The sequence below is a fragment of the Chenopodium album genome, chromosome 5, assembly GCF_948465745.1.
Source record: "Chenopodium album chromosome 5, dcCheAlbu1.1, whole genome shotgun sequence".
In the NCBI taxonomy this organism is placed as follows: domain Eukaryota; kingdom Viridiplantae; phylum Streptophyta; class Magnoliopsida; order Caryophyllales; family Amaranthaceae; genus Chenopodium; species Chenopodium album.
Genome location: NC_137838.1, coordinates 3,495,082 through 3,520,385, shown reverse-complemented (window position 1 = coordinate 3,520,385; position 25,304 = coordinate 3,495,082). Strand labels below are relative to the sequence as shown.

General features: G+C 32.5%; 5 protein-coding genes across 5 annotated transcripts; 2 read left to right on the top strand and 3 right to left on the bottom strand.

The window, feature by feature from the left end:
* Nucleotides 1-4,879: 4,879 nt before the first annotated feature.
* Nucleotides 4,880-5,958, top strand: LOC145630090 (heavy metal-associated isoprenylated plant protein 12-like). Its single transcript, XM_081682334.1, has 3 exons — nt 4,880-5,019; nt 5,215-5,293; nt 5,375-5,958. Exons 1-3 carry the CDS (start codon nt 4,912-4,914, stop codon nt 5,698-5,700), a joined length of 513 nt encoding a protein of 170 aa, XP_081538460.1. The 5' UTR covers nt 4,880-4,911; the 3' UTR covers nt 5,701-5,958.
* A 1,762-nt stretch (nt 5,959-7,720) lies between these two features.
* Nucleotides 7,721-8,753, top strand: LOC145630089 (heavy metal-associated isoprenylated plant protein 39-like). The gene is made up of 3 exons (XM_081682333.1): nt 7,721-7,898; nt 8,030-8,105; nt 8,216-8,753. The coding sequence occupies exons 1-3, from the start codon at nt 7,893-7,895 to the stop codon at nt 8,527-8,529; spliced, it is 396 nt and encodes a 131-aa protein (XP_081538459.1). The 5' UTR covers nt 7,721-7,892; the 3' UTR covers nt 8,530-8,753.
* Nucleotides 8,754-9,023: 270 nt separating this feature from the next.
* LOC145630088 (uncharacterized) lies at nt 9,024-11,746 on the bottom strand. The gene is made up of 4 exons (XM_081682332.1): nt 11,672-11,746; nt 10,576-10,651; nt 9,602-10,453; nt 9,024-9,517 (listed from the first exon to the last, which is right to left on the bottom strand). The coding sequence occupies exons 1-4, from the start codon at nt 11,717-11,719 to the stop codon at nt 9,384-9,386; spliced, it is 1,110 nt and encodes a 369-aa protein (XP_081538458.1). The 5' UTR covers nt 11,720-11,746; the 3' UTR covers nt 9,024-9,383.
* Nucleotides 11,747-12,094: 348 nt separating this feature from the next.
* LOC145631329 (uncharacterized) lies at nt 12,095-14,480 on the bottom strand. The gene is made up of 5 exons (XM_081683404.1): nt 14,452-14,480; nt 14,199-14,353; nt 13,016-13,239; nt 12,768-12,876; nt 12,095-12,498 (listed from the first exon to the last, which is right to left on the bottom strand). Exons 1-5 carry the CDS (start codon nt 14,478-14,480, stop codon nt 12,224-12,226), a joined length of 792 nt encoding a protein of 263 aa, XP_081539530.1. The 3' UTR covers nt 12,095-12,223.
* Nucleotides 14,481-17,768: 3,288 nt separating this feature from the next.
* LOC145631546 (heat shock protein 90-1) lies at nt 17,769-21,241 on the bottom strand. Its single transcript, XM_081683648.1, has 4 exons — nt 20,910-21,241; nt 20,667-20,808; nt 19,779-20,059; nt 17,769-19,553 (listed from the first exon to the last, which is right to left on the bottom strand). The coding sequence occupies exons 1-4, from the start codon at nt 21,045-21,047 to the stop codon at nt 18,003-18,005; spliced, it is 2,112 nt and encodes a 703-aa protein (XP_081539774.1). The 5' UTR covers nt 21,048-21,241; the 3' UTR covers nt 17,769-18,002.
* Between the last annotated feature and the right edge of the window lie 4,063 nt (nt 21,242-25,304).

Here is a 25,304-nt window from a genome sequence, read left to right as displayed (position 1 = left end):
GCACGAATTAGAATTATGGGGTATTTATTTATAAAAACTTAGTTATTAGGCAAGTACAGAGTAGTAATGTTTAATAGCAAGTCACACTCACACATATAAACAATGCATGTACAATAGGGGATTTCCTAAAAAAAAATTTCTACTTATTTTTTTTTTTTTTTTATTTTTTTTTTTAATCGGTACGCAAACAAAGATACCATTGTTTATTACTCCTACTCTTAGTTTACTGGAAAAATTTGAAGAACAATACTCTGTATGAGTTTAGCTGGTGCATGTGCCCATTAGACCATTACTCGTCGTATATCATATCATATTATAATCCGTACTAAATACAAGTAAAGAATTATAGGTTTGTTTTTGAGTGAACTACCATCATTGCATCATCAATGAGTCAGCAAATGCATTTAAGTGAACTAGATTTTTTTTTTTTTTTTTTTTTTTTTTTTTACAAACGTGGAACTCATCAATGAGTCAACAAACGTATACAAATACTTCATCCGTTTTTAAATACTTGTTCCATTTTTCTTAGACACGTATGTCGATGATAATCTTTGATCACTAATATCTTTAATAAAAAATAAGTATAAATTCTAACAATTGAAAATTAATAATCTATTCATTGAGATAATTTCAACAAGTTTCACAAGACTATATTTTTTCTTAGGTATAAATCACAAATATGAGTCAAAGTAGGATAAATGAATATAAAAATTCTAGTATGGTCACTCTCAAAATGACCATCACTATACTTAATTTTCATTGGTTGTTTTTAGATTTTTTTTTAGCTTGGTCAAACCTTATTTAAGGGTAATTAAGGTATTTTGCTTTTTTTAATTCATTTTCTTATTTTTCAAATTTCAATTATTGATTTTCTGAAATTCTTAATTTAATTTCGAAATTATTTTATCTAAAATTAAGATTAAAAAAAAATTAAAAATCGAAAATTTGTTCTTCGTCGTTCTTCGATGTTCATCAATGTTCTTCCTAGTTCATCCAAATTTTTCATCAAATAATGAAATCAACCACGATTTTATGTTACATGTACCTTAATTTCAATCGCGCATCAATTGAGATCGAAAAATAGGCTTGATTTATACAGCTATTGCGCAATTTTATGGTACACATAATCGGTTTCTATCATCCTGTGGGTGAATTCTTAATCTTTGAATTATAGATTTTAATTGTACAAAATCAAGCATCGGATTCGAAAATAGCGATTTAAGGTATAAGAAATCAAAAATTTTAAGTTTTTCGGTAATATAAGTTCGTCATGAAAATCTGAGAAAAAACCGTATCACATTTTTTTTCACAACTTTTTTTGATCCAAAAAATCGAAGATCGAATTATAAACACTGTTTGTGATAAAGGTATTGACCCAAATACAAATATGACATAACCTTAACTGCATTTTATTAATTATAAAAAGATAATGACCAAACGTAACATTGGACATTTAAAATTATTATAATAGAATTTACTTCGATGGCAATTTATAATACGATGAACCTGGACAATGATTCGAACTAATCAATAAACAAAAATTATGGAATCGATATATTTTAAGTATAGAAATTGCATTTTAATATTGGAAATCACTTATTCTAATTATGATCTTTTCCTAAATTTCTATCTTTTTAAATTTTGAATAGATTATATATTGGAAATCAGTTATTCTAAATAGGATATTTTCCTAATTTATTATCTTTAAAAGGTAAATAATTTTTATCTTTTAAATTTTAAAAAATCTTTACAAACAACAGCGTTAGGGTTCTTTGCTTCACATCTTTATCATCCTCGCATACTCTTTTCAACCATATTCAACTCTTGTGAATACCAAAAATAATTGTGCAAACTGTGAAACAAATTCGGTTGAAAAGAGTATGCGAGGATGATAAAGATGTGAAGCAAAGAACCCTAACGCTATTGTTTGTAAAGATTTTTTAAAATTTAAAAGATAAAAATCATTTACCTTTTAAAAATAATAAATTAGGAAAATATCCTATTTAGAATAACTGATTTCCAATATATAATCTATTCAAAATTTTAAAAGATAGAAATTTAGGAAAAGATCATGATTAGAATAAGTGATTTCCAATATTAAAATGCAATTTTTATACTTAAAATATATCGATTCCATAATTTTTGTTTATTGATTAGTTCGAATCATTGTCCAGGTTCATCGTATTATAAATTGCCATCGAAGTAAATTCTATAATAATAATTGGAAATGTCCAATGTTACGTTTGGTCATTATCTTTTTATAATTAATAAAATTCAGTTAAGGTTATGTCATATTTGTATTTGGGTCAATACCTTTATCACAAACAGTGTTTATAATTCGATCTTCGATTTTTTGGATCAAAAAGAGTTGTGAAAAAAAATGTGTTATGGTTTCTTCTCAGATTTTCATGACGAACATATATTACCGGAAAACTTAAAATTTTTTATTTCTTATACCTTAAATCGCTATTTTCGAATCCGATGCTTGACTTTGTACAATTAAAGTATGTTATTCAAAGATTAAGAACCCACCCACAGGATGAAAGAAACCGATTATATGTACTATAAAGTTGCGCAATGGCTGTATAAATCTGGCCTATTTTTTCGGTCTCCATTGATGCGCGATTGTAATTAAGGTACATGGAACATAAAATCGTGGTTGATTTCATTATTTGATGAAAAATTTGGATGAACTAGGAAGAACATTGATGAACATCGAAGAACGACGAAGAACAAATTTTTGATTTTTAATTTTTTTTTTAATCTTAATTTTAGATTTTTATTAAAATTAGATTTAGATAAAATAAATTCGAAAATTAAAATAATATTTTCAGAAATTCATTAATTGAAATTTGAAAAATAAGAAAATGAATTAAAGAAGAAAAATACCTTAATTACCCTTAAATAAGGTTTGACCAAGCTAAAAAAATAAATCTAAAATCAACCAATGACATTTAAGTATAGCTATAGTCATACTTAAGATGACCATAGTAGAAACATCCAAATGAATAGTGCAAAAAATAGAAATGGAGCAAGTATTTAAAAATGGAGGGAGTATAAAACAAATTCTCTAAACCCGACTAAATAAAATAAAAAAAGGAAAAATGAAAATTAATAATCTTGTTAAAATCCAATGTAGCCCACTTGTGAATGTCGCACATTGGAGAATGAAGAGAGGTGGTTCCACTTTATAAGATAGAGGAGTTACTCTTACTATTGTCATTTTTGGGTGTTTAGAGAGCCACAAGACGAGTGATGAGAATCGATCACAAGAACTTATGGAATCGAACGAGATATTCTAACCATTCAAGTTATCTTTCACTCTTTAAAACTTATATATATTATGTTAGTATTGATTAATACGAATTTGAAAAGACCTACATGAACATGTTTTTCTTTACATATTATTCACAAAAGATGGTGAATAATGTATCAGTCAAAGCGGTTCAACTAAAAAATAACCCTTAAATATATATTATTCATAAAAAATGATTAAAGAAGAGGTGGTCAATAATATACAAGTCAATGCAGATCAACTAAAAAATAAAGGAGGAAATACAAGGATAGGAAATTATGGAGTACCTTATTCTCTTGTAGAGATGACAAACTCATTTAGATTCTATTCCACAAAGTACTTTGCCTTGACGGACCTTGATTTGGAATAAATAAATTTCCATGGTAACATTTTCCTAAAAAAAAAAACAAAAAAAAAAAAACTCATTTAGATCAGCAAATCCCCATAATGGCCATAATACTCGTGGGATAATTAACACCTTTGAAAGAAAAAAAAAAAGGCTAGAGACATTGGAAACTGTGAAATTTCAACGTGGCATATGAATGACGTAAGAACAGCGCATGACCAACGAGTAAGGACAAAGGAGCAATAAAATAAAATATTTTTTTAAAAAAACAATTAAAAAATAAAGGCCAGCCCAACCCCAACCATTTGGCAGCCCTCCCTGGAAGGTCGGCGAGGCCAAACTCCTCCCCTAAGCCGGCCGACCCAACCGACTTCCCTGCGGACTGGGTCGTCCGGGTTGAGGAGTGGTCTTGATCGGCCGACGCTATGGGGGAGGGCTGTCGGACAGTCGGAGGGGTAGGCATGGGGTTAGGAAAGGCTTCGAAATAGAATATTTTATAAAGATGGGATTATTAAATAATAATAAAAACTAAACTTTTTTTTGAAATAAAATTGATTCATAAATAAGTCATACGACATCTACAAAGAGATTAAGATCTAACAAATACATAATAATTGAATCAAATAAAAACATTCTGTAAGCAAAGCTACGATCGTTGTTGCAAATCGTCATTTCTTCATACCCTCTTTCATATCGCTGTGATTTACAGCCTTTTTCGGCGAGGGGGTCTATCGATCTGTTGTAGCCGTGCAGAAAATTTCCGTCTGATTCGTTCGATTGTTGTCGAAATATCAATCTCTTTTTCAATCCCGCACAAAATTTTACCCATGAAACAACTTTATAGCAATCCATGAAATTAAAAGCAAATCCTCCCTCAAAAGAGAGAAGAAAAACCCGGTCTTTCGAAGGAGCCAAATCCTTTTAAAGAGGAAGAAAAACCCTGTCTTTCGAGGGAGAAATATTCCTCCTAGAAGAGGAAGAATTATTATAAACCTAAAGCAAGAGAAAAGGCACAAAAGAAACAACGATTGGGGCTTTCCACCGGTAAATCTGATGGAAGCCCCTTCAAAATTCAACAATGGAGGCTAGGGTTTTAGAGAGAGAAGAGAGGAAAATTATAATAACTTATGAAAACTAAACTTATCAAACCTGAATTATTATAATCAAATTTTTCTAATCGTATAAAATTAATAAAAATGACATGGCTTTTAACATCTATTTCACTTGTTTTGCGGCTTCGGAGTCGGCCAATGACTCCCTATAAATATTCATGATTGCACATGATAATGCTACACTTCTTAGTTCTTACTCCACCACTTTCATACTTTCATCTATCACTCTCCCTACATTGTACAATCTCCGGTTAGCTAAAATGCAGGTTAAACCTTTTAACATTGTTTCTTTGTCTTTATTCTATGAACTGTTTTGTTTTAGTTTCGCTTCTAATAGATGAATGTAACATTATAATAATATAATTACAATTCACCTCTTTTCCTAGCTATCTGTTTAATGTTAGTGTTAATAAAGTAATTTTAATTTGTCTTTTTTTTTTTTAACTTTGGTTTTACTTCAGAAATTGGTGCTACAATTGGATGTCCACAATGATTTGAATTGCAAGCAAAAGGCTATAAATCTAGTCTCCTCTATTCTTGGTAATTTCATGTTCAGAATAAATAGATAGCTTTCCATTAAAATGTGGCATATTTTTAATATTGGGTTTTAATTTTTTGTAGGGATTGATTCAATCTCAATGGACATGAAGGAAAAGAAATTGACCGTTGTAGGGGAGATGGATCCAGTAGATGTGATGAAAAAACTAAGGAAGAATTATAGTGCTAAAATTATATCAGTTGGGCCTGCAAAAGAGCCTGAGAAGCCCAAAGAAGTGACCAAAAAGCCTGTGAAGCCCAAAGTTGTAGTCCCAGTGGTTGACTATGTTAATGCTATGCATGCGCATAACACTTACTACACACCCTACACTGATCCATGCTATTCCAGATACAAGGGTTACACAAGAAGCGTGGAAGAAGATCCAACCGGTTGCGTTATTTGTTCGTAGTACTCTCTCCGTTTCAGAACAAAATCGTTGTTTTCTCCTTAATTTAGTTTTTCCCGGTTCTAGCTAGTAAGTTGGGAGTTTTTTTTTCAAACTTAAGTAATTAAGCTTCACTTTAAGAGCTTTTCTAAAACAGTGGATAAATAATTAGTGAAATTGCCTGAAAAGGTAGAAATCGCTATTGTGACTTTTGTGGAGCAGAATATGTATACTTGTATTATTTTTAACTACATACAGTGAATGAATTAAATTACTGGTCCACTTAGCTGTAAAGCTCTTTCCATGTGCAAAAGCCATTTTAATAATACAAAGCAATTTTAAGTTTTTTTTGTAAGATGGTAAATCTTAAAAACACCCGTATTCTTCAAAGAATTGGTCAATATTGAAATGTCTGGTGTATTATACTTCATGTATATTGTATAGTGGTATTAAAATTCAATGCTACTTATTTTGATCCATCTATAGGTATTTTTAAACACTCCACTCTCATTGGGCTCAAAATGTAAATGCAACATAAATTCCCATACTTAACTTTATATATCACTTAAAATGAAAGATGAATAAAATTTAAACTCGTGACTTTTTAACTCTAATATCGTGTTATAGGATCAAGTGATCAACAAATTCAACAAAAAACTTAAGTTACGGTTAAAATACTTAAAACCCTTAATTTGTCTATGTACTCTATAATTATATATTATTATATATTTTTATTATCCTTTAATTTAAAATAACAACTTTTTAGAATTGCATAATTTTCACATAATGATAATTGTAATTAATTCTGTATTATTAACGAATTGAAATTATTGACAAACAAATTGTTTCAGGTAAACAAAATAGAGGAAGTAGTTTATAAGTAAGGTGTTGTTTGGTTGATGTGGGAATTTAATTCCCGTGGGAATTTAATTCCATAGGAATTTATATTTTATGGGAAGTTAATTCCTTAATGAAATTCCTAGGAATTTCTTAAATGTGTTTGGTTGGCAATAAGGGAAATTAGAATTCCCATGAATTTTGGTTTATCTAGGAGGCTAGGAAATTTACTTCCCATGTTTTGTGGGAAGTTGAAATTCCCATGAATTCCCACTTCCCCTATTTTTGCTTTGTTATGTCAACCAAACAACTCCTTATTTTCTCAATTCCCATGAATTTTCAATTCCTCCAGTTTAGAATGTCAACCAAATAAGGCCTATTGAGGTTAGGAAAAGCGAATGCCAAAAGACCATGTTACTATGTTGACGGCTGGACAAGTACGATTGCAAAGAGTTCGAAACTTCTCAACAAGATTTTTTTTGGACAAATTGACCATATGATGCAGATCATTTTGGATTAACATGACACAGTCAGTTCCGACTTTGTAATTTTGGTACGAGTCTAACTAATGACAAGTAATATATTTTCAACAAAAGTTAACTTACGTGATAAACAATTTAATGTCGCTTAAGGAGATTTCGGGTTCAAGTCTCATCAACACGGAGGGAGTATATACGTACTACTCGTACTCCGTAGTCAAACACATAAACAAAATAATACAAAGGCGTCACTTTTATTATCAATACTTCAATAGTATACGATAATAACTGTTCAATCTTTCATCAATATTTAGAACTTTTTAAAACTAGCTTCATTAGACATGAAAAAACTTTTCTTCTCACTTGAAATCAAGAAGTAAATTAAGAAAAGTACTCATAATTAGATAATCTCACTTGAAAAAAAAAATAATAATTGAAAAATGAGGACAAAATAATTAATATGGTGTTTGAGAAGTGGAAATGATGATTAAAAATGAAATCATACATGAAGAAATTCACTCCGTAACATTTATTTTAGGTGTGTTCACCTTATTAAGTTTTAACAGTGTCTGTGTATCCACGTAAAATCAACAAGTTGGAGACATTGGAAGCCGCCTTTAGCCTTACCCGACTGACACACGCGGCATTCACAGATCCACAAAGACATAGTCTAATGAAGACTTGGACATACAAAAGACTTTGACTTTGTCGCCCATTCACAAGCTTCTCAATTTCATTTCCCTTCCCCGTATAAATAGGACTACTCATGTTTATCCCTTCCTACATTCTTAATACACTAATTGTCATTGCTTTCTACTCTCTTACTTGTAATTGTTTTTATCTCCTCTCTCATATCTCCCCCTCTATAGTATTGTAAGGAACCAAGAAAAGGATAACAGAATGCAGGTTAGATCTCTACTTCTTTAAGATCCAACGTATATACACATAATTACCCCGAGTATCTCATCTTGCTATTGAATTTTTAGTTGTTATTTTCATGTAATTAATTATTTCGTTTTTGTTGGGTTTTGCTTCAGAAGTTGGTGGTGAAATTGGATATCCAAGATGATAATAACAAGCAAAAGGCTATAAAATTGGTCTCTTCTATTCCTGGTACACTTTTTTCCCCAAAATAGCCTTTCATTTTGTGGCAATATTTTCAAGAATAATTGGTTTTTTAAATAAAGAATTGGATATGAATAATTGAGGTTTTATTTTTGCAGGGATTGATTCAATCTCAATGAATATGAAGGAAAAGAAATTGACAGTAATAGGTGACATGGATCCTCTGGCAGTGGTGAAGAAATTGAGGAAAAACTATTACACTGACATTGTCACAGTTGGGCCAGCAAAAGAGCCCGAAAAGCCCAAGAGTCCTGAGGAGCCCAATACTGTGGTCCAAGTGTCTGACTTTATACATGCTATGCAGGCCCATAACTCCTATACTAACTCTTACTACAATAATCCCCTTTACTCAAGATACAATGGTTATGCAAGAAGCGTTGAAGAAGATCCAAATGGTTGTGTTATTTGTTAATTGAAGTATTACTACAAAAAAGAAGAAAAAAAAATATTATTCATATTGGATTAGTTAAATTGTCTACTTATTCCGTTAGGTGTAAAGCTTAAGTTCATGTGTGATTAGAGATAGGGTTGAGTAGTATAGTTCATAGTTGTACTATTGAATATTATAATAGCCAATCAATGTTAAATTGTAAGAGATTTTTGTACCATCAGAAGTTTTGGAATTTTTGGGACTAAGGCTTTGTTCTTGTTGTTTGTATCATCAGAAGTACTGGAAATTTTGTTTTGCAGGCAGTGGTAAATGAGAAAGTGACTCTTGGCTCATCAAATAATCCTATACATTGCAAATATACCCACACAAAATGGTGCACCATTGCACCAAGCACATCGTCATAGACAATATGCAGTTTCATGGTTTCATTCGAAAATTACTTGTAAAATGAGATCAGTTAGAGCATAGAAAGGCAAAGGAGTACTTAAAAAAACTTGCCAAAAGTGAACTATACTTCTCATTGAGGATATATATATTCTTTGGGGTTATGTAGCATAGACTACAGACATCAACGGGTACTTACATTTTTACTTTATACTAAAACCTTACCTCTGCCCTTTTTCGGCTATTCACAATTCGCACTTAATTTTATTTACATATGACAAGATTCTACTTTGTGAAACTAATTTTAATGAATCCATTTTTTTTTTCTTCTTTCCTTCCACATTTTGCACTTCACTAAAAAGCACAGACTGTGTACTGATACTTCTATTGACTGTAACAACATTCTATACCCGACTTTTATGTTCACAAACAAGCTCATTTTCATGCAAAGCACAAGACTACTAATTAAGTAATTATGTATTACTGAATCTTTACCAGAAACGGTTGCTGATTGCTTTACTGTAAGCCCTATGCTCAGCTGCTTCAAGACTTATCTGTGCCAACTTCCTTTGTATCTGGAGGTGATGGTTGATCGGAGAATTGTTGCTCTCTTCAGCATGAAAACCTACAAAGAGAATTGGAACATTAAGTTTACACGTATCAGGTAGAACCAGCTTATAGAGAATCAGTGTGATTTGTCGATTACTACCTCTCTTTCCCATATACATGTCTGATTTCACATTTGTCTGATAATTGAGAGGAAGACTTCTTAACACGTTAGACTCCTGATTGTATCTTGGAGACTGAAGAAACTGATGATAGATTGAAGGATCAGCTGACAGAATTTTGTCGAGGTCAGGGCAGTAGTCATCAGCACGTGGCATTTTGGGTGACAGAAAATTCTCAACAGAATCATAATTTGGCTTCAAAGGCAGCTGACCAAAGGGAGGAGGAGCAAAAGGAATGGGATTGTAACGATTCTTCCATGAATCTTGAATAGTAGGAGGGGTACTGACACAAGCCAGGGAATCAGAAGGATGGACAAATAGATTCTTGGAATTTATCTGAGGTTCATGATACTGTGGATCTGGTGAGCTCAACTTTTCCTGCACACTTTCTGATCCTTTCAGCTTGTTTGAACCACGGAAAGGAGAAACACCTCTTTCACCTCTGATAGGGATCTCAGGACTATTTGGCTCTTCTTGCTCAAAGATATAGATGCCATCAACAGTAATCAAACTATCCTCATCTGGCAGATTGAGTTCCAAACTTGAACCAGCTTCATCAGCTATTTTTTCCAACTCAGGCTCTTTAACAATCCGAGAATCAAGATTTTTGCGATCAGGAGAGCAACAGTTTAGCACAACACTGTCAGAGTCAAGGCAGTCAATAACGCATGTCTTTGATTTCTCCCTGAATGAAGCTTTCTGGCCATACGTTGTTGCCTCCTTTGACTTCTTTTGATCCAAGGGATTCACCTGCATTGACATTCCAGTAGGTTCTCTCCAAACTTTCCACCCATCTCTCTCAGCCTCAGACAAGATGTTACCATCATAATTATCTGGTAAGGAATGGCAAAAGAATTATTAACACTGGTATCAAAGAGTAGGAAACGAAAGGCTAAAACTAAAAGGCCAAGGGAGGAGGGTCTATGACAGAGAGATCACTGTTGTAACAACATACCATTATCTGGAAACCAGTGTATAAATTTTGATTTAGTTCTGGAGCCGTTTCTTCCATTCACCATGACATCATATTTCTGCCAAGGATGAAAATTCAAAGGTCAAGAATGAATATATTAAGTACTCTTCTTAATATAATTGTGTTGGCATAATTTAAGGTCTGGTCTGATCTGATCTTTACTACAAATTTACAATGATGGTTTGCTATCAAACAAACCAATCTTAATAGCAATGTATATAATATGTTGATCTAGGCAACATACTTTAACAAAATGGCCTAGTTTATTGACATAATTGTTATATAATACTTGGACAACTCACAGGCTCTCTCTTTAATTCACCAGCCTTTTATAACAGATAATTGCTATTTTCATGTTGCTAATCATTGCAGGGTGCTGTATAAGTGTTTTTAGACATATAAAGGTCACCTTTATGAAACGAGAAGGAAATTATGTTGCTGATTTGATACCAAAGAAAGCTAGTTCTTTTTCTGGATTGCATGAATATCAAATATAGCATTATGTAGTGCTACCCATTGAAACACTCTTGTTTCATCATTAAAACTAACCTGGTGCCTTGGTGATTGACAAAACCTAATTATGGATACATTCACAGAAACAGATGGATTTGGATTGTTGAAGTGGAATTACATAAATGGCAGCTCATCCAAATACATATTGACTATGCATGTCATGTAGGTTTTTAAATCATTTATATCAAAATAAAGAGCAGGTGAGAAACTGGGATCAAAGACTCGAAACTTATTGCTACATTTCAAGTCTGCCGAGTTCAAAGCAAGACAAAAAATCACACAAGGAGCACGGAATAAATAAGTTTGCAATCAACAAATTAAGCACATACTGTGGCACTAAATATTTACTGGCATATAATTTTGAATAGGAATGAGTAACTGGTCACTAAAGCTCATTTAGATTATCTTTGAGGTAGCGAATTCACATAGGCTATTGGCCTTGGATGCAATGGCAAGGTAAGGACATTTATCACTCCTCTCTCAAGAATCATGATTGCAAAAGTAACACCTGAAGTTACTAATAAAATTCACCTTGAGTTCAACCAGAAATGATGAACAAGCATACCTCATCGAGAAAGTAAGCATCAATATCCTCTGCTTCTTCCAAATTCATAAGGGCAGAGAACCGACCTCCATCCAAAATTTGACCCTGAAAAGGCTGCAACTGCTCTTTACTGATAGCCACTCCAGAATCCACTTCAATCAATTGGTTTTTAGAAGTAAACTGTTGCACCATTGGACAGCTAGATTAGTAAGTTCACCTTTTAGCCATTTTAAGCAAATTGTGCGGTCATTACATAGCTTGTAGGTTTGTAAACTGAAACTGAAGCACTAGTTGGCTTAGACATCATTGCATAACAGATTGATACAGGAAATTCATTTTTGACACAATAATATGGCAATAAAACTTTTGAAGTAAAATCTAGTCATTTTATTTTAAAAATTATCATCTACTATTGCACATTCACACAATCACACGTATGAGAAGCTTACGGCATCATATATCTCCTATAAACAGATTAGTGAACAATTTGCACCAATAAAACAAATTAGCGTATAACTTGGTCATTCAGTATGACACTACAACAGCCATTCCTTTAATACATATTTGCAATAGTTAGACATCTAGTCTAACACACACTTTGTGTTCATTGCATTGCAATAATTTGTAGATTGGAGAAAAGGGGATTATTTTTTTTTTTATAATTACAATACTTACCTGTGTCAGAGGGTGATGGTCAGGATTTTCTTCTGTACGGTACTTTTCAGAAGCTTCCCCAATAGAACAGACGCTTTCAACAGATCCAGGAATAGAAGGAGAGATAGGTGAAGGACTTTTGTTGCTGGTAACTGCTGGCGCAGCTGAATGGTCTTCCAGCACTAGACAAGTATCTGCATCAGAATTTTCTATCTATTAGTTTGACTTGTTTTTGCCTTTCATGTATTGCCCAAATTGAAAGGCAAAATCAAGTTAAATTATAAAGGATTGCCCACAATTGCTCGTTACTCCTTATGTTGTGAATAAGCAAAAAGTTATGAAAGCTTAGGAGTGAACCAGCAATTAAGGTACCACATTAGATAAAATCATGAATATATCTAACCTGAAAGCCTATATAAATACAGAAGACACTATACATAGCATAGGGTACACAAAAAATCACCTTTCCTCCAATTTCCCTCCATTGACCTCGCCTTGTTTGACGATTCAGCACATTCAGATATTCCATTGCTAGAAGTGCCATATTTTAGTTTACCTGAATGATTCATTGCCTGAACAAAGAGGGTTTTTGAAAATCTCTATATCAACATTTTAAACCACAATCAAATCTGCAACTAAATTACAATAAAGAATAACTGCTTCCCCTCATCCCTATTACCCCTCTCTGTACATAAACAAAGAGAAACAGACCTTATAAAATGATGGAGGACGATATGGTTCGTTGCACCTGCTCAGCAGACCACTATCAGTCCCTGGAAGTTTTATAACTGACCCTTCTGATCCAGCTGATGGTAACTTTGAAGTAGACCAGCTTCCTAGAATGCTATTATGTTCAGGATTTCGAATTGATGTCAAAATAGCAGTACTTCCAGGTTTTTGCCAGGAATGATGAGATTGATTGCTATGAGCATGACCTGTGGTACATGGTACATCAAATGCTTCAGCGACTTTTTTTTTAAAGTAATCACATAAAAAAGCAATATTCAGTTAAAATCAATCAAATGCAATCAAATTAAGAGCACCAAAGAAGCCTGTTGATTTTGCTTCCTATTATCAATTAAGAGAAAAATGTAGCTGCAAGTGAGGCACTTTGAAGGCTAGTTAGCTGCCTCAACATTAAGAGCATCAAAATTGTAGGATTTATCGATATGGCTGAATTTCCAATAGAAAGGTGTATTAAATTCTTATGTTTTCTCATGCTAGCTTTTGTTCCCACTTTATGAAAATTTGGGTCCACGATAAGAGAGACTATTATTACTAAGTAGAAAGATATACTCTGTGTGTGTTTGTGTGTGGCAGAGAGGAGGTAACAGCAATACGACATAAGGACTTGCTGTTTTTTGAGCTCAACTTAAAACTTCCCATTTTTAGAGATGAATCTTGACTAAAATCACTGCATAGCTTGCCAGTGAATATTGAGCCATGACCTTGTAGTTTCTAGTGTCCAGGTGCACAGTGCACTCTTGCAAAGAAATCTGTTGACTTTGAATCCTATTAAGATGGAAGAGAAACGCGTAGCTACAAGTGAGGTGCTAAGATGGCTAGTTAAATGGATAGTTAGCTACCTCAATATTAACCATAAGAAAGATGAGAATCCATCCAAATCAAAGAATAAAATCGATCAAGATTGTAGAGCTCAACGATATCCCAGACTAGATGCCAGTTGTCAGTTGCTCATTAAAAAAGTTCATTAACACATAAATGGCTGACCTCCCCATAGAAAAAGGTTTTATTTTTATATAGTTTCTCATGCTTTCTTTTGTTCCCAATTTCTTACAATTAGGGCCACCACAAATGAGACTATTATTATTAAGCCAAAAGATATGTGTATACATATACATACATTGCAGAAAGGAGGCAATAGCGTTAATACCTGTGAACTTGCAGTCCTTTGAGCTCAAATTATAATTGCCCCACTTTTCTGATGAATCTCGACTTGAATCGCCCCATGTCCTGCTAGTATAAACTGATTCAAGACCAGGTAGTTTCTGGTTTTCAGGTGCACTCTTGCAAGCATCATCCAGCTCACTGTTCAAAAGCAGATTTAATAAGGAATTATACGTGAAAGATCTATGCCCTCAAACTTGTGCGAAATGAGTTGAGGCTCTGAAAAAGAAAAATCATACATGCAAAAACAGGCAGCCTGATAAGGCATCTGATTAGACTCCTAGGATTGCACAAGATAAAAATTATATAAAAAAAAAAAAAAAAAAAAAAAAAAAAAAGCAAGCTGTTTCAGGATTTAGGCCACATCCATAACATGAAGAACAAGTTATTAACAATTCATGCATGGGAAAACTTAACTCAGATGTTGCAAATGAGCGGGTACATAAAATCTCTATATATGGCAATGATACGTATAGAATAATTAACAATTCATGCATGGGAAAACTTAACTCAGATGTTGCAAATGAGCGGGTACATAAAATCTCTATATATGGCAATGATACGTATAGAATAAGAAATCAACAAGTGATTAATCGGTAAGTATTATGTTACTTTTGATTCTTCATTTTACTTCCAGATCCATCTTGGATACTTGGACTGGATATGATACTTAAATACTTCATTTTGGACCTAAATCATTCAATATTTAATAAAAAGGTCATGTCTACACTTGGATCTATCTATGCTTTGTGTAGGACACTACATATAGTGGAATCCAGTTAACATGCTATAACTAGAACGTTGCAACCTAGCTACTCCGTAGTCTATAATGCTTTCAGCCACGGTTATGAGTTTTATGACGAATAGAATACGAAATCAACAAAATTTCATTCGAAAATTAACCAGAATGTTGCAAATAAGTTGAGTATATACAATTTCTATATATACATATAGAATACATACACATCATACCATCATGGAGTAGTGCACATCAAATGTTTCTTATATAAGAGCTAAAACCTCCAAGAAGACTAAAAACACTGAAAGGTACAGTTATCTTGTAAAACTTGATTCAAACAAAAACTTACTTAACATCAATCTTCATAAAACTACAAATAATCTAAAAATAAACATAAATGTTGCACAGATGCTAAAAATAACTACATATTGAACTGTTACATGCAATAGATAAATCTATATGATTAGAACACTAGCGCGCGAAACGATTGCGTAAACAACAAGCCACATTGCATCAAATTTCGAAGTTTTTGGAGTGATAACTGATAATATTGCAGAATTATTACATTAATTAATCGTCATAGCATAATTACAGCAAAAAAAGCGCTCAAAAATAATTCAAAATTTAGTCTGAAAAAATGCGAATTTCACCTGAGAATAGACCGATCAAATCCAGTAGGTAACGCTTTCGTATAATTCACTTCAGCGAAAGACAACAAGCAATCTCTTGAATACGAAATCCTCGAATTTCTGAATCGTCAAAAAATTGCACACATTATCAATTTCAGTACAAATTACAGTACAGCAGAATTTCAGAAGCACAAAAAATTACAGAAATCTTACTTCCGGAATCCTCCAGAAACTTCGTTCGATTTCAAAGCTACTTCACAGCTCCGACATTCGCCTTCGCAGCTCATTCTTCGAAATTCTCTCTCCTCCAAAAACGCAAAACCTTGACGTTACAGAAGCTAAAATAATCGAAAAACTGGAAAAATAATGATGAATTACTGAAGAATTGCAGAAAAAATAATGAAGGAAGAAGATGATCGAACTAAAAGTAGAGTAAATTTACAGAATTCTGCAGAAAAATGGAGAAGAAAAAGTAGAATTTGAGAGAAAAATGAAGAGAAAGAGAGATGAAATTGAAAGTTAGGGTGAGAAATGAAGGAAGAAAGAGTGTTGGGAGATTTATAGGGTTTAAGATTGTTTAGTAAAATTGTGCTTGTGAAGAGATTGCTAAAATTGGTAATGAAACAGGGAGAGTGGAAAAGAGAGAGAAGGGAAGGAGAGTGCAAATCAGTAAATGAGTAAGATATGCGCGGAATATTTATTACCTCAATTTATTGTAATTTGGTCTTGTAAATGTCAATTAGCTTACTACTCGTACATTGTTGATATTAGCCTATTAGGATGATATATTTAATAAATTAGTACTCCGTAGTTATTAACACATATACAGAGTGTGCCTTTTACCATTTAAACCGCTAAATAGGGAGAGGATCATAATTCTTAAACAATATATTTTTTCAATATAAGCTTTAAACAAATTAAAAGCTATTATAGTTTTCAACTTTTCCTGCATTTTTAGCAAATATTAGTCTTTGTTGATACTAAATTTGTACTCTCTTTATGTTTTATTTATTAGCCACATAAACTTGGATATGCGAATATGATTTATAATTAGAGTAAATATTGTAATTTTATTGGATGATTACAATGAAGTGGAAGAATGAAAAAATGATGTCCGAAATTACAAAGTGATAATGACTTCTTTTTGTTCATCAAGGGGTTGCTCTAAGTAATTATGATAACTTACAAACTGCGATCATACACTCATATTCAATTAACTTCGTATAACTAAGATTAACCTATTCTTTTTTAATTAAACCTAGCTACTTAACTTAATGGAATTGTATTATCTTATACTGTATAACGTTATACTTGTGATTATAAACTTATTTTGTTGAAATTTATGAAAAAAAGTTTATACTGGCCAATTTTATTATTTTGATGAATTACTGATGCTACTTCTTTTTTCTTCTTATTTTCAGTGTAACTACAACAAGTAGTAGGAATTTTTACTATTGGCAATTTTTTAATAATTTTATTTTTCGGAAATAACCAAACCCTCCCCCTCCCCCTCCCCCTCCCCCTCCCCCCTCCCACACACACAAAAAGAGACACAGTACTTTGATCAGGCACACTCTAAAAATTTTTCTGATGCATTGTCTTTTTCATTACTTGCTCTTTTTACCAGAACATCTAAATGACTAACAAAGTAGTGACACAATTGAATTCTCAAATTGGACCGAGAAAAAGTTTGCTACTCAATGAACCAACTAGACAGACCAGTGACCCGATTGAAACTTAAAAATCGAGAATAATGAAGAGGAATCTAAAATGGTAGAAAGATTTCATTAGTTCAATGTTGATACTGAACTTTGTTCACAAGACTTTCACAATATTAGGAACAAAATCATCACAGATTGATTATCAGCAATTCATTTCAATTTGACGGACACTTTATCTTAGCACAAATTTTTCATGCATCAGTTTATATTTCCGTTTGAAACTTCTACAGTTCAATGTTTGCACAAACCAAAGTTTTCAAACAAAGAACAGAAGACTCCAAATCCAGAGCATCTAAGCAATTAGATTCTGACTCAATGTGCAGCAGTAAGGTAAAGAATGGCATTAAATTAAAAGCAAGGAGATTGTGTAAATTTCAGCTTTCAATAGACAAACAAGTTTCAAAATGGCAGATTAGAAAACGTTCAAGAACTGTCAAATTAAGGAGCAAAGAGGCACATCAAAAGAATTAATAACCAAAAGAGTTTCACTATTGATTATTCAACTTGACCAAGTTACATATAGAGCAACACAACCAAGTTCGACATAGAAAACCTAACAGACTCAATACTAGAAGACACTTAAAGCCACAGACCAAAAACTCGCCTTAGGAAACTACTACTAGAAACATAACTTTGTCAGACTAGAATATATCCACTTTATCAACAATGGTAGAAAACATTTCTGTAAGAAAATCAACAGCTTAATCAACTTCCTCCATCTTGCTCTCCTCAGCAGCATCTTCCTCCAGAGCAGGCATGTCAGCATCCTCAGTCTCTTCCTCGTCAATGCTCAACCCCAGTTTCAACATCCTGTGGATCCTAGCAGCAAAGGTGTTTGGATCCTCAAGACTGAAACCAGAGGTAAGCAGCGCAGTTTCAAATAGCAGCATGACGAGGTCTTTGACCGACTTGTCGTTCTTATCAGCCTCTGCGCGTTTCCTAAGCTCCTCCATGATTCCATTGTCGGGGTTGATTTCCATAGTCTTCTTGCTAGACATGTAAGCACCCATGCTGCTGTCCCTCAAAGCTTGCGCCTTCATGATTCTTTCCATGTTTGCACTCCAACCATATTCACCGGTCACCAAACAGCAAGGAGAATCAACAATTCTGTCTGACACAACAACCTTCTCAACCTTGTCACCCAAAATGTCCTTGATCACCTTGCACAAGTTCTCAAATGACTGCTTCTTTTCTTCACGTTTCTTCTTTTCTTCCTCAGTTTCATCGTCGAGCTTCAACCCTTCCTTGGTAGCACAAACAAGTTTCTTGCCTTCATACTCCTTCAATTGCCCAACAGCATACTCATCAATGGCATCAACCATATACAGCACTTCATAGCCCCTCTTCTTGAGCTTCTCCAAAAAAGGGGAGTTTTCAACAGCCTTTTTGCTTTCTCCGGTGATGTAGTAGATGTCCTTCTGACCTTCCTTCATTCTTGTGACATAGTCCTTGAGGCTAGTCATCTCCTCACCACTCTTAGTTGAGTGGTATCGAAGAAGGTCAGCCAACTTAGACCTGTTTTGGCTATCCTCGTGGACACCCAACTTGATGTTCTTCGAAAAAGCCTCATAGAACTTGTTGTAATCATCCTTGTTCTCAGCGATTTCATTGAACATTTCAATGCATTTCTTCACCAGGTTCTTCCTGATCACCTTCAAAATCTTGTTCTGTTGCAACATCTCACGAGAGATGTTGAGTGGAAGGTCATCAGAGTCAACAACACCCTTAACAAAGCTGAGGTACTCTGGGATGAGCTCCTCACAGTTGTCCATAATGAACACCCTCCTGACATAAAGCTTAATGTTGTTTGGCTTCTTTCGGGTGTCGAAGAGATCAAAAGGAGCCCTCTTCGGAACAAACAGAATAGCCTTAAACTCAAGCTGCCCCTCAACAGAGAAGTGCTTGACAGCAAGGTGATCTTCCCAGTCATTAGTCAAGCTCTTGTAGAAGGAAGCATATTCTTCCTTGGTAATCTCCTCAGGCTTACGGAGCCAGATTGGCTTCTGCTTGTTGATCAACTGCCATTCATGCGACACCTCCTTTATCTTCTTCTTCTTTTTCTTATCCTTCTCCTTTTCCTCATCGACATCCTCGACTTCACCCTCTTCCTCCTTCTTGGGCTCATCCTCATCCTCGTCATCACTGATCTCCTTCTCTGTAGTCTTCTCAGTCCATAGGTAAATTGGGTAGCTGATGAACTCAGAGTGCTTCTTCACAAGATCTTTGATCCTCCTCTCTTCCAAGTATTCCAACTGCACATAAAAGCAGCAGATTCATTAGTACTCAGAGAACAACATCATACAATCATATTCTTACTGACATTAATTTATTCTAACCTTTGATTTCAAATTTAACATTCTAGCTTGCAATTACTATATTAGTTTGTAAAAACACAATCATCACTCAAAGCTAATCAACAAGACAGAAAGATTATGTAAAACAATGAATATAATAAAATGTGGGCAATAAAAATTTACCTGATCTTCCTTGAGGAAGAGGGTAATCTTAGTACCCCTTCCAAGTTGTTCGCCGGTAGTGTCCCTTGTGACAGTGAAGGAACCACCAGCTTGAGACTCCCAAACGTACTGCTCGTCATCGTTGTGCTTGGTGGTCACAATGACCTTTTCAGCAACCAAGTAAGCTGAGTAGAAACCAACACCAAATTGCCCAATCATGCTTACATCTGCTCCAGCCTGCAATGCCTCCATGAATTCTTTGGTGCCGGATCGGGCAATGGTACCCAAGTTGTTCACCAAGTCTGCAGTAATTCATCTCATGATGAGTACAGATCTTTGGTATACACACATATATTTTGTCTTACTATAGTACCCAGGAAATTTCATACAATTGACATAGGAATGAACTTTTCATTGTAAATAATGCAATGTATAGTCCAGTTTTATGATTTTGTTTCAACTAACATCACAAAAACACAAATCGGCTACGCTCATAACATTTGACATATGAAGCTTACGAGAAAAATACAACTGTGGTACAATATACAGATCTAATTACTAAAGAACAAAACTGAGAAATTTCTTAAAAATCTAGGCGAAACTTCAAAATATATGTCCATTAAAATACATATTAACAATCATGTATTTTTATCTACGTTTTCATTTACATAACCTCAGGGCTCAGGTAAATATGAAGAATAATCATGTAGAACCAACAACAATGCAAACAATAACACACAAAATTGCTCTAAATTATCGTCATTGCAAACAAATTAAGAATCGCATGATCGAAAATTTCCAAGCTAAATTACAGAAAAATAAAAATCATGGATTTAAACACACACAAATTATAAATAAATAAATCATAATATGATTCGAGTATAAATTGATGTCAATCAAATACATTACCTGCTTTAGTCATGCCGATACCACTGTCTATAATCGACAGGGTCTTGTTAGCCTTGTCAGGAACAAGCCTGATGAACAACTCTGGTTGAGCATCAAGCTTACTCTTATCAGTCAAACTCTCAAATCTAATTTTATCCAACGCCTACAAAATCAAAACCACAAAAATCATCATCAATCAAATGCACAAAATCAAAATCATAAAACAAATAAAAATAAAAAACCAGAGGAAAAAAGATGACATACATCAGAAGAATTGGAGATGAGTTCACGAAGGAAGATCTCCTTGTTAGAGTAAAAAGTATTGATAATTAGACTAAGAAGCTGGTTGATTTCAGCCTGGAATGCAAATGTCTCTGCTTCACCCATTGCTACGTCCGCCATTGATGAACCTTCAAGAAAACAGAAAAAACCCTAGGAATTTCGCTTTTTAGAAGAGAGAGAAAATTGGTTGCGATTTAGAGAATTGGTTTAAGATATGCTTGCGATTAACAATGGAAGATTTTATGATGGAGGAGAGAGAAAGAGGAAGGGAGGTTTATATAGGAGAATGGGATGTGTTTATGGTTCTGGAGTGTTCTACCTTTCTCTAGAGTTTGAAGTGTGTTTTATGTTTTTTTGGTGGGTTTTTTTGAAATTTTTTGAAGTGAAACGACAGCGTTTTGAGCGTTTACTTTTTTTGATGGAATCGTGTTTTTTTTTTAAGAAGGGGAATTCGAGAAGGTTCGAGCCAGCTAGTTGGGTCTGGAATGTTCCCGGTTTTTTCGTGAAGATTTACATGAAAGATTGCGGGTAACGAAAAATGGGAAACCAAACGTTTTTGTGGTTTATCATTCATTTGTTACGGTGTAACTTTTTCCTTGACCAAGTTTGATAGCGACACTTATCATTATAATTTTTTTTCAAGTATTGCGTCGCATTGTAATTTTTTTTTTTTTTTTTTTTTTTTTTTTTTTGAAGGAAATCACATTGGATATATTTAAATAAACTTCGAAAAATTAAAATTAATCTGGAATTTTATTTGGATAAAATTTTAGGATAAAATTCATAGATTAGAGTTTTATTTTTGATAAAATACCAATATTTCAGATGTAAATTGAATTTTAATTTTATTCAAAAAAAATTATTAGATTATAATTCTCAAAAATTATAATATAATTTTTTTTATATCATCTTAATTTTTTTATAGGAAGGAAGTAGTTTAAAGCATAAAGCATCTTAATTTTTTATATCATCTTAATTTTATTATTATGTAAATCTATCAATTAGGTTTGGGTCATGAGTCACCTCGAATTGAGTCACTTTGGGTTATGAATCAAGAAATGTTCAACCCCTACTTTACAAATTTTTCACTTTACTCTAATGTAGGCAATAATCCCTGCACCACCTTTAAACGACGCCGCATCTCAATTCTCAACTTTGGTTCACTGCTGCTCTCTACACCCTATTGCTCTTGCAGCACCACATCACGCACCTAACAGACTTCCCAGCCACAATTATGCCATTCCTCATTGCACAAAAGATTGCAGAGAAGCTACTAAGTTTGTATGCGCCTCAACCGACTTCGCTCTATTCAAGGCAAGGTTTAATTGTATATCATAGAAGTTGAATTCTTATCTCGTTATCTCTGTATTTTTTTCAAAAGGAAAGACAATGCAGAGATTAATTCATGGTACCGATATATTTGATCACAAATTGATTCTCCTAACTTGTATTCAATCAATTTAACAAGCAAACTACAAGCCTTATTAAAACAAAAATATTACTTCGTAGGATAAATTATAGGAAGATAGAGTATTTGATACAATTTAATTTATTTATGCATAATTTTATATCTTAATCGTATTAAAATTGATAGTGTATGTTTAAATATCTTAGCTGATTGTCTTGCAAGTTGCTGTGTAAATATTTTGCTTTGCACCATTAACGAAGGTTAAAAACTATGCCTAACTTTACAAATTACAAGCAATTAACACTATAAGAATCGTAAAGAGAGTTTGAGCCAAAATTCCCTGGTTGGGATGGAGACATGGAGTTTTGAACAAAGGTTGTAATTATGCCGATTTTTGTTGTTGTGACAGCGACATTGAGGCAACAAACAGTTAATCTAAAATGTACGAAATATATAAATGTGGGTATTTGAAAGTAATTAACATATGAAGTTTAACTAGTAATAAAATTTGGATGAATATCTTTAAATTTAAAATTGTACATATAATAAAAATTTAGATAAATATTTATTAAAGTGAATAAATATGAACATTAGCCAACATATGGTGAATGAACATTTAGCAATATGGAAATGATCATATTTTAATATGAAATATCATTTATCAGAACTATAATGATCGTCTATTAATATGTGGATGGTCATATTCTAATATATAAATGAACATTTATCAAATTGAAAATGAACATTCAATAAAAAGATTTTTCCGTTGTTCAATAGATACACTATAGCTAGGTTGTGCAATCAATTTGTTCTCCTATAGTTATCATTTTAATTATTGTATTGTCAGTATATGAAAGTCCCATATATTATCTATAGCTCACTCACTTGATGTACACGTGTTAATATGACAATGAACATGCTTCCATATTTAGATGAACATATTTTAATACAAGAATGAATATTTATTAAAATATTATTATATAATTAAAAAAATAATAATAAATACACTAACTGTGCATTTAAATTATGGGATTGAACAATTGCAATGTTCATATAAACATCTACTAAAATTCAAAATATACATCTATCAAAACTTTGTCTATATATCTATATGAGAATGAACACAAGACTTTGATAAGAACATCAAATAATCTATTTAAAGTTTTATTGACTAGTATCCACATGAGATTGAGCACAGTACAAGACTTTGATAAAAACAGTTAAACACCAAATTTATTTGTAAGCACCTTAGTTTTAGTATTAAATAATGAAATAGTATTTACATAAGAATGAACATGAAATAGAATAAAAATTGGTATGATCAACATAATATGTAAATGAGCATCTACTCATATATAAATGAACATAAATTGAAATGATAATGAACATGAAGTGAAAACTAATGAGCATTAAAAATATATAGAGTTAAACTTGTTAAGTTCCTTGCTCATCATTTTTAGTCTTTTGTTGCTTGTCTAATATATATTTTTGTATTAGTTGTGACATAGAAACAAAGTACCAAGTATACTTAATTACTTACTACTCCATACTTTACATAACAATCTTATATTATAATGTAAATTCAATATGAACATCTATTAATATGAGATTGGCCATGTATCCTTATATTCTTATGTAATTGTTTTATTTCAAAAAATAAAAAAATTCTTATGTAATTGTTAAAACAACAATTATAGCCTTATAGGTAACTTAATATATAATGCGTATTTTACGATACAAAAATAAAGAAAAATCAATACTAAACATGTAACACTTTAAAATGAACATTTTACTAAATGAAAATGAACATTTTACTAAATGAGAATGAACATTGAACAATGTGATTATTGAAGGCTTAGCATCCAGGTTTGAGCAATGAAGTTCACTTTGTCCAATTTTTTGTTAAATTGTTAGAGTTACGCTCTAGATCATGCCAAATTCAATAATTAAACTTCAACTTAGACCGGAAAAGGATAGTTTAATTATTATTAATTTTTTTTTTAAAAAAAAGTCATTCTACAAAATCATAAGAACAATTGAGCTATAATCACCAACCCACCAATATAATGGCAGCCACAAATTGAAAATGAAGAGACAAAAAAAAAAAAAAAAAAAAGAAAAAAAAAAAGATGAACCCTGACGTCCCGATAAAGATGGCGGTGAAGTATGAATAATGGCAGTGAATAAACGGGAGTGGGGTAGTGGAGGTTAGGCGGTGTCGTATATATAAGTAGGGGTGTAGGGAAAGATACATGCTTCAGAGTGTAGGGATAAATAACTACCCCTGCTTTGGATTCGGGTCAAACCAATGGGCTTTGAACATTTATTTATTGTTAATTTTTTTAATATATTAAATTAAATCGAACATTTGCACCAACTAATTTTGTATCAATGCTATATTTTAAAATTTGACATATAGATTAAAAATTTATCTTAAAACTCAATAAACAACTCGTGTATCGCACAGGGCACAAGACTAGTATTAGTAAAAATCAATTTAAACTAATAAAATTATAGTTGATAAGTTATTTACAAAAATTAGATTGAATTATAAGAACTTGTTCACTTCATTGTTAAACTAAAATTATTTTTTTTTGAACCGAAATTATTTTTACTGAATTTAAGTTATTTAACTAAATTGAAATTAATTTTACAAAACTTAAACTATTTTTGCTAATTTTCTATTATATTTCTTTTTTAAAGTTACTGAATTTTTCTTAAAAACAAAAGTTACTGAATTTTACTGAAATGAACTTATTTTTACTTAAATGGAATTATTTTTACTGAACTAAACTTATTTTTATTAAACTGAAATTATTGTTGATGTTGTTTTTAGGCTTTTCCGATAAGAATGTTCATGCGTTTTTTTTTTTTTAAAAAAAAAAATAAGAATATTATATTTTTAAAATTAGTTTAAAAAAACTCACACAACATCGTGTGACCAACCATCATAAGGATTACTTGATTAC

What these genes read in the sequence shown, in the direction of transcription:
- LOC145631329 (XM_081683404.1), bottom strand. Translation starts at nt 14,480, where the DNA reads ATGCCTTATCAGGCTGCCTGTTTTTGCAT. An exon ending in CAGGCTGCCTGTTTTTGCAT is followed by an intron (nt 14,354 to 14,451) that starts GTATGATTTTTC and finishes GCTTTTGAACAG; the next exon opens with TGAGCTGGATGATGCTTGCA. An exon ending in GGAGGGAAATTGGAGGAAAG is followed by an intron (nt 12,499 to 12,767) that starts GTGATTTTTTGT and finishes ATTCTGATGCAG; the next exon opens with ATACTTGTCTAGTGCTGGAA.
- LOC145630088 (XM_081682332.1), bottom strand. Translation starts at nt 11,719, where the DNA reads ATGAATTTGGAAGAAGCAGAGGATATTGATGCTTACTTTCTCGATGAG. An exon ending in ATGCTTACTTTCTCGATGAG is followed by an intron (nt 10,652 to 11,671) that starts GTATGCTTGTTC and finishes CATCCTTGGCAG; the next exon opens with AAATATGATGTCATGGTGAA. An exon ending in CATGTATATGGGAAAGAGAG is followed by an intron (nt 9,518 to 9,601) that starts GTAGTAATCGAC and finishes TTCTCTTTGTAG; the next exon opens with GTTTTCATGCTGAAGAGAGC.
- LOC145630089 (XM_081682333.1), top strand. An exon ending in ATTGGTCTCTTCTATTCCTG is followed by an intron (nt 8,106 to 8,215) that starts GTACACTTTTTT and finishes TTATTTTTGCAG; the next exon opens with GGATTGATTCAATCTCAATG.
- LOC145631546 (XM_081683648.1), bottom strand. Translation starts at nt 21,047, where the DNA reads ATGGCGGACGTAGCAATGGGTGAAGCAGAGACATTTGCATTCCAGGCT. An exon ending in TATCGGCATGACTAAAGCAG is followed by an intron (nt 20,060 to 20,666) that starts GTAATGTATTTG and finishes GAATTACTGCAG; the next exon opens with ACTTGGTGAACAACTTGGGT. An exon ending in TCTTCCTCAAGGAAGATCAG is followed by an intron (nt 19,554 to 19,778) that starts GTAAATTTTTAT and finishes TTTTATGTGCAG; the next exon opens with TTGGAATACTTGGAAGAGAG.
- LOC145630090 (XM_081682334.1), top strand. Translation starts at nt 4,912, where the DNA reads ATGATTGCACATGATAATGCTACACTTCTTAGTTCTTACTCCACCACT. An exon ending in TCCGGTTAGCTAAAATGCAG is followed by an intron (nt 5,020 to 5,214) that starts GTTAAACCTTTT and finishes GTTTTACTTCAG; the next exon opens with AAATTGGTGCTACAATTGGA. An exon ending in TCTAGTCTCCTCTATTCTTG is followed by an intron (nt 5,294 to 5,374) that starts GTAATTTCATGT and finishes AATTTTTTGTAG; the next exon opens with GGATTGATTCAATCTCAATG.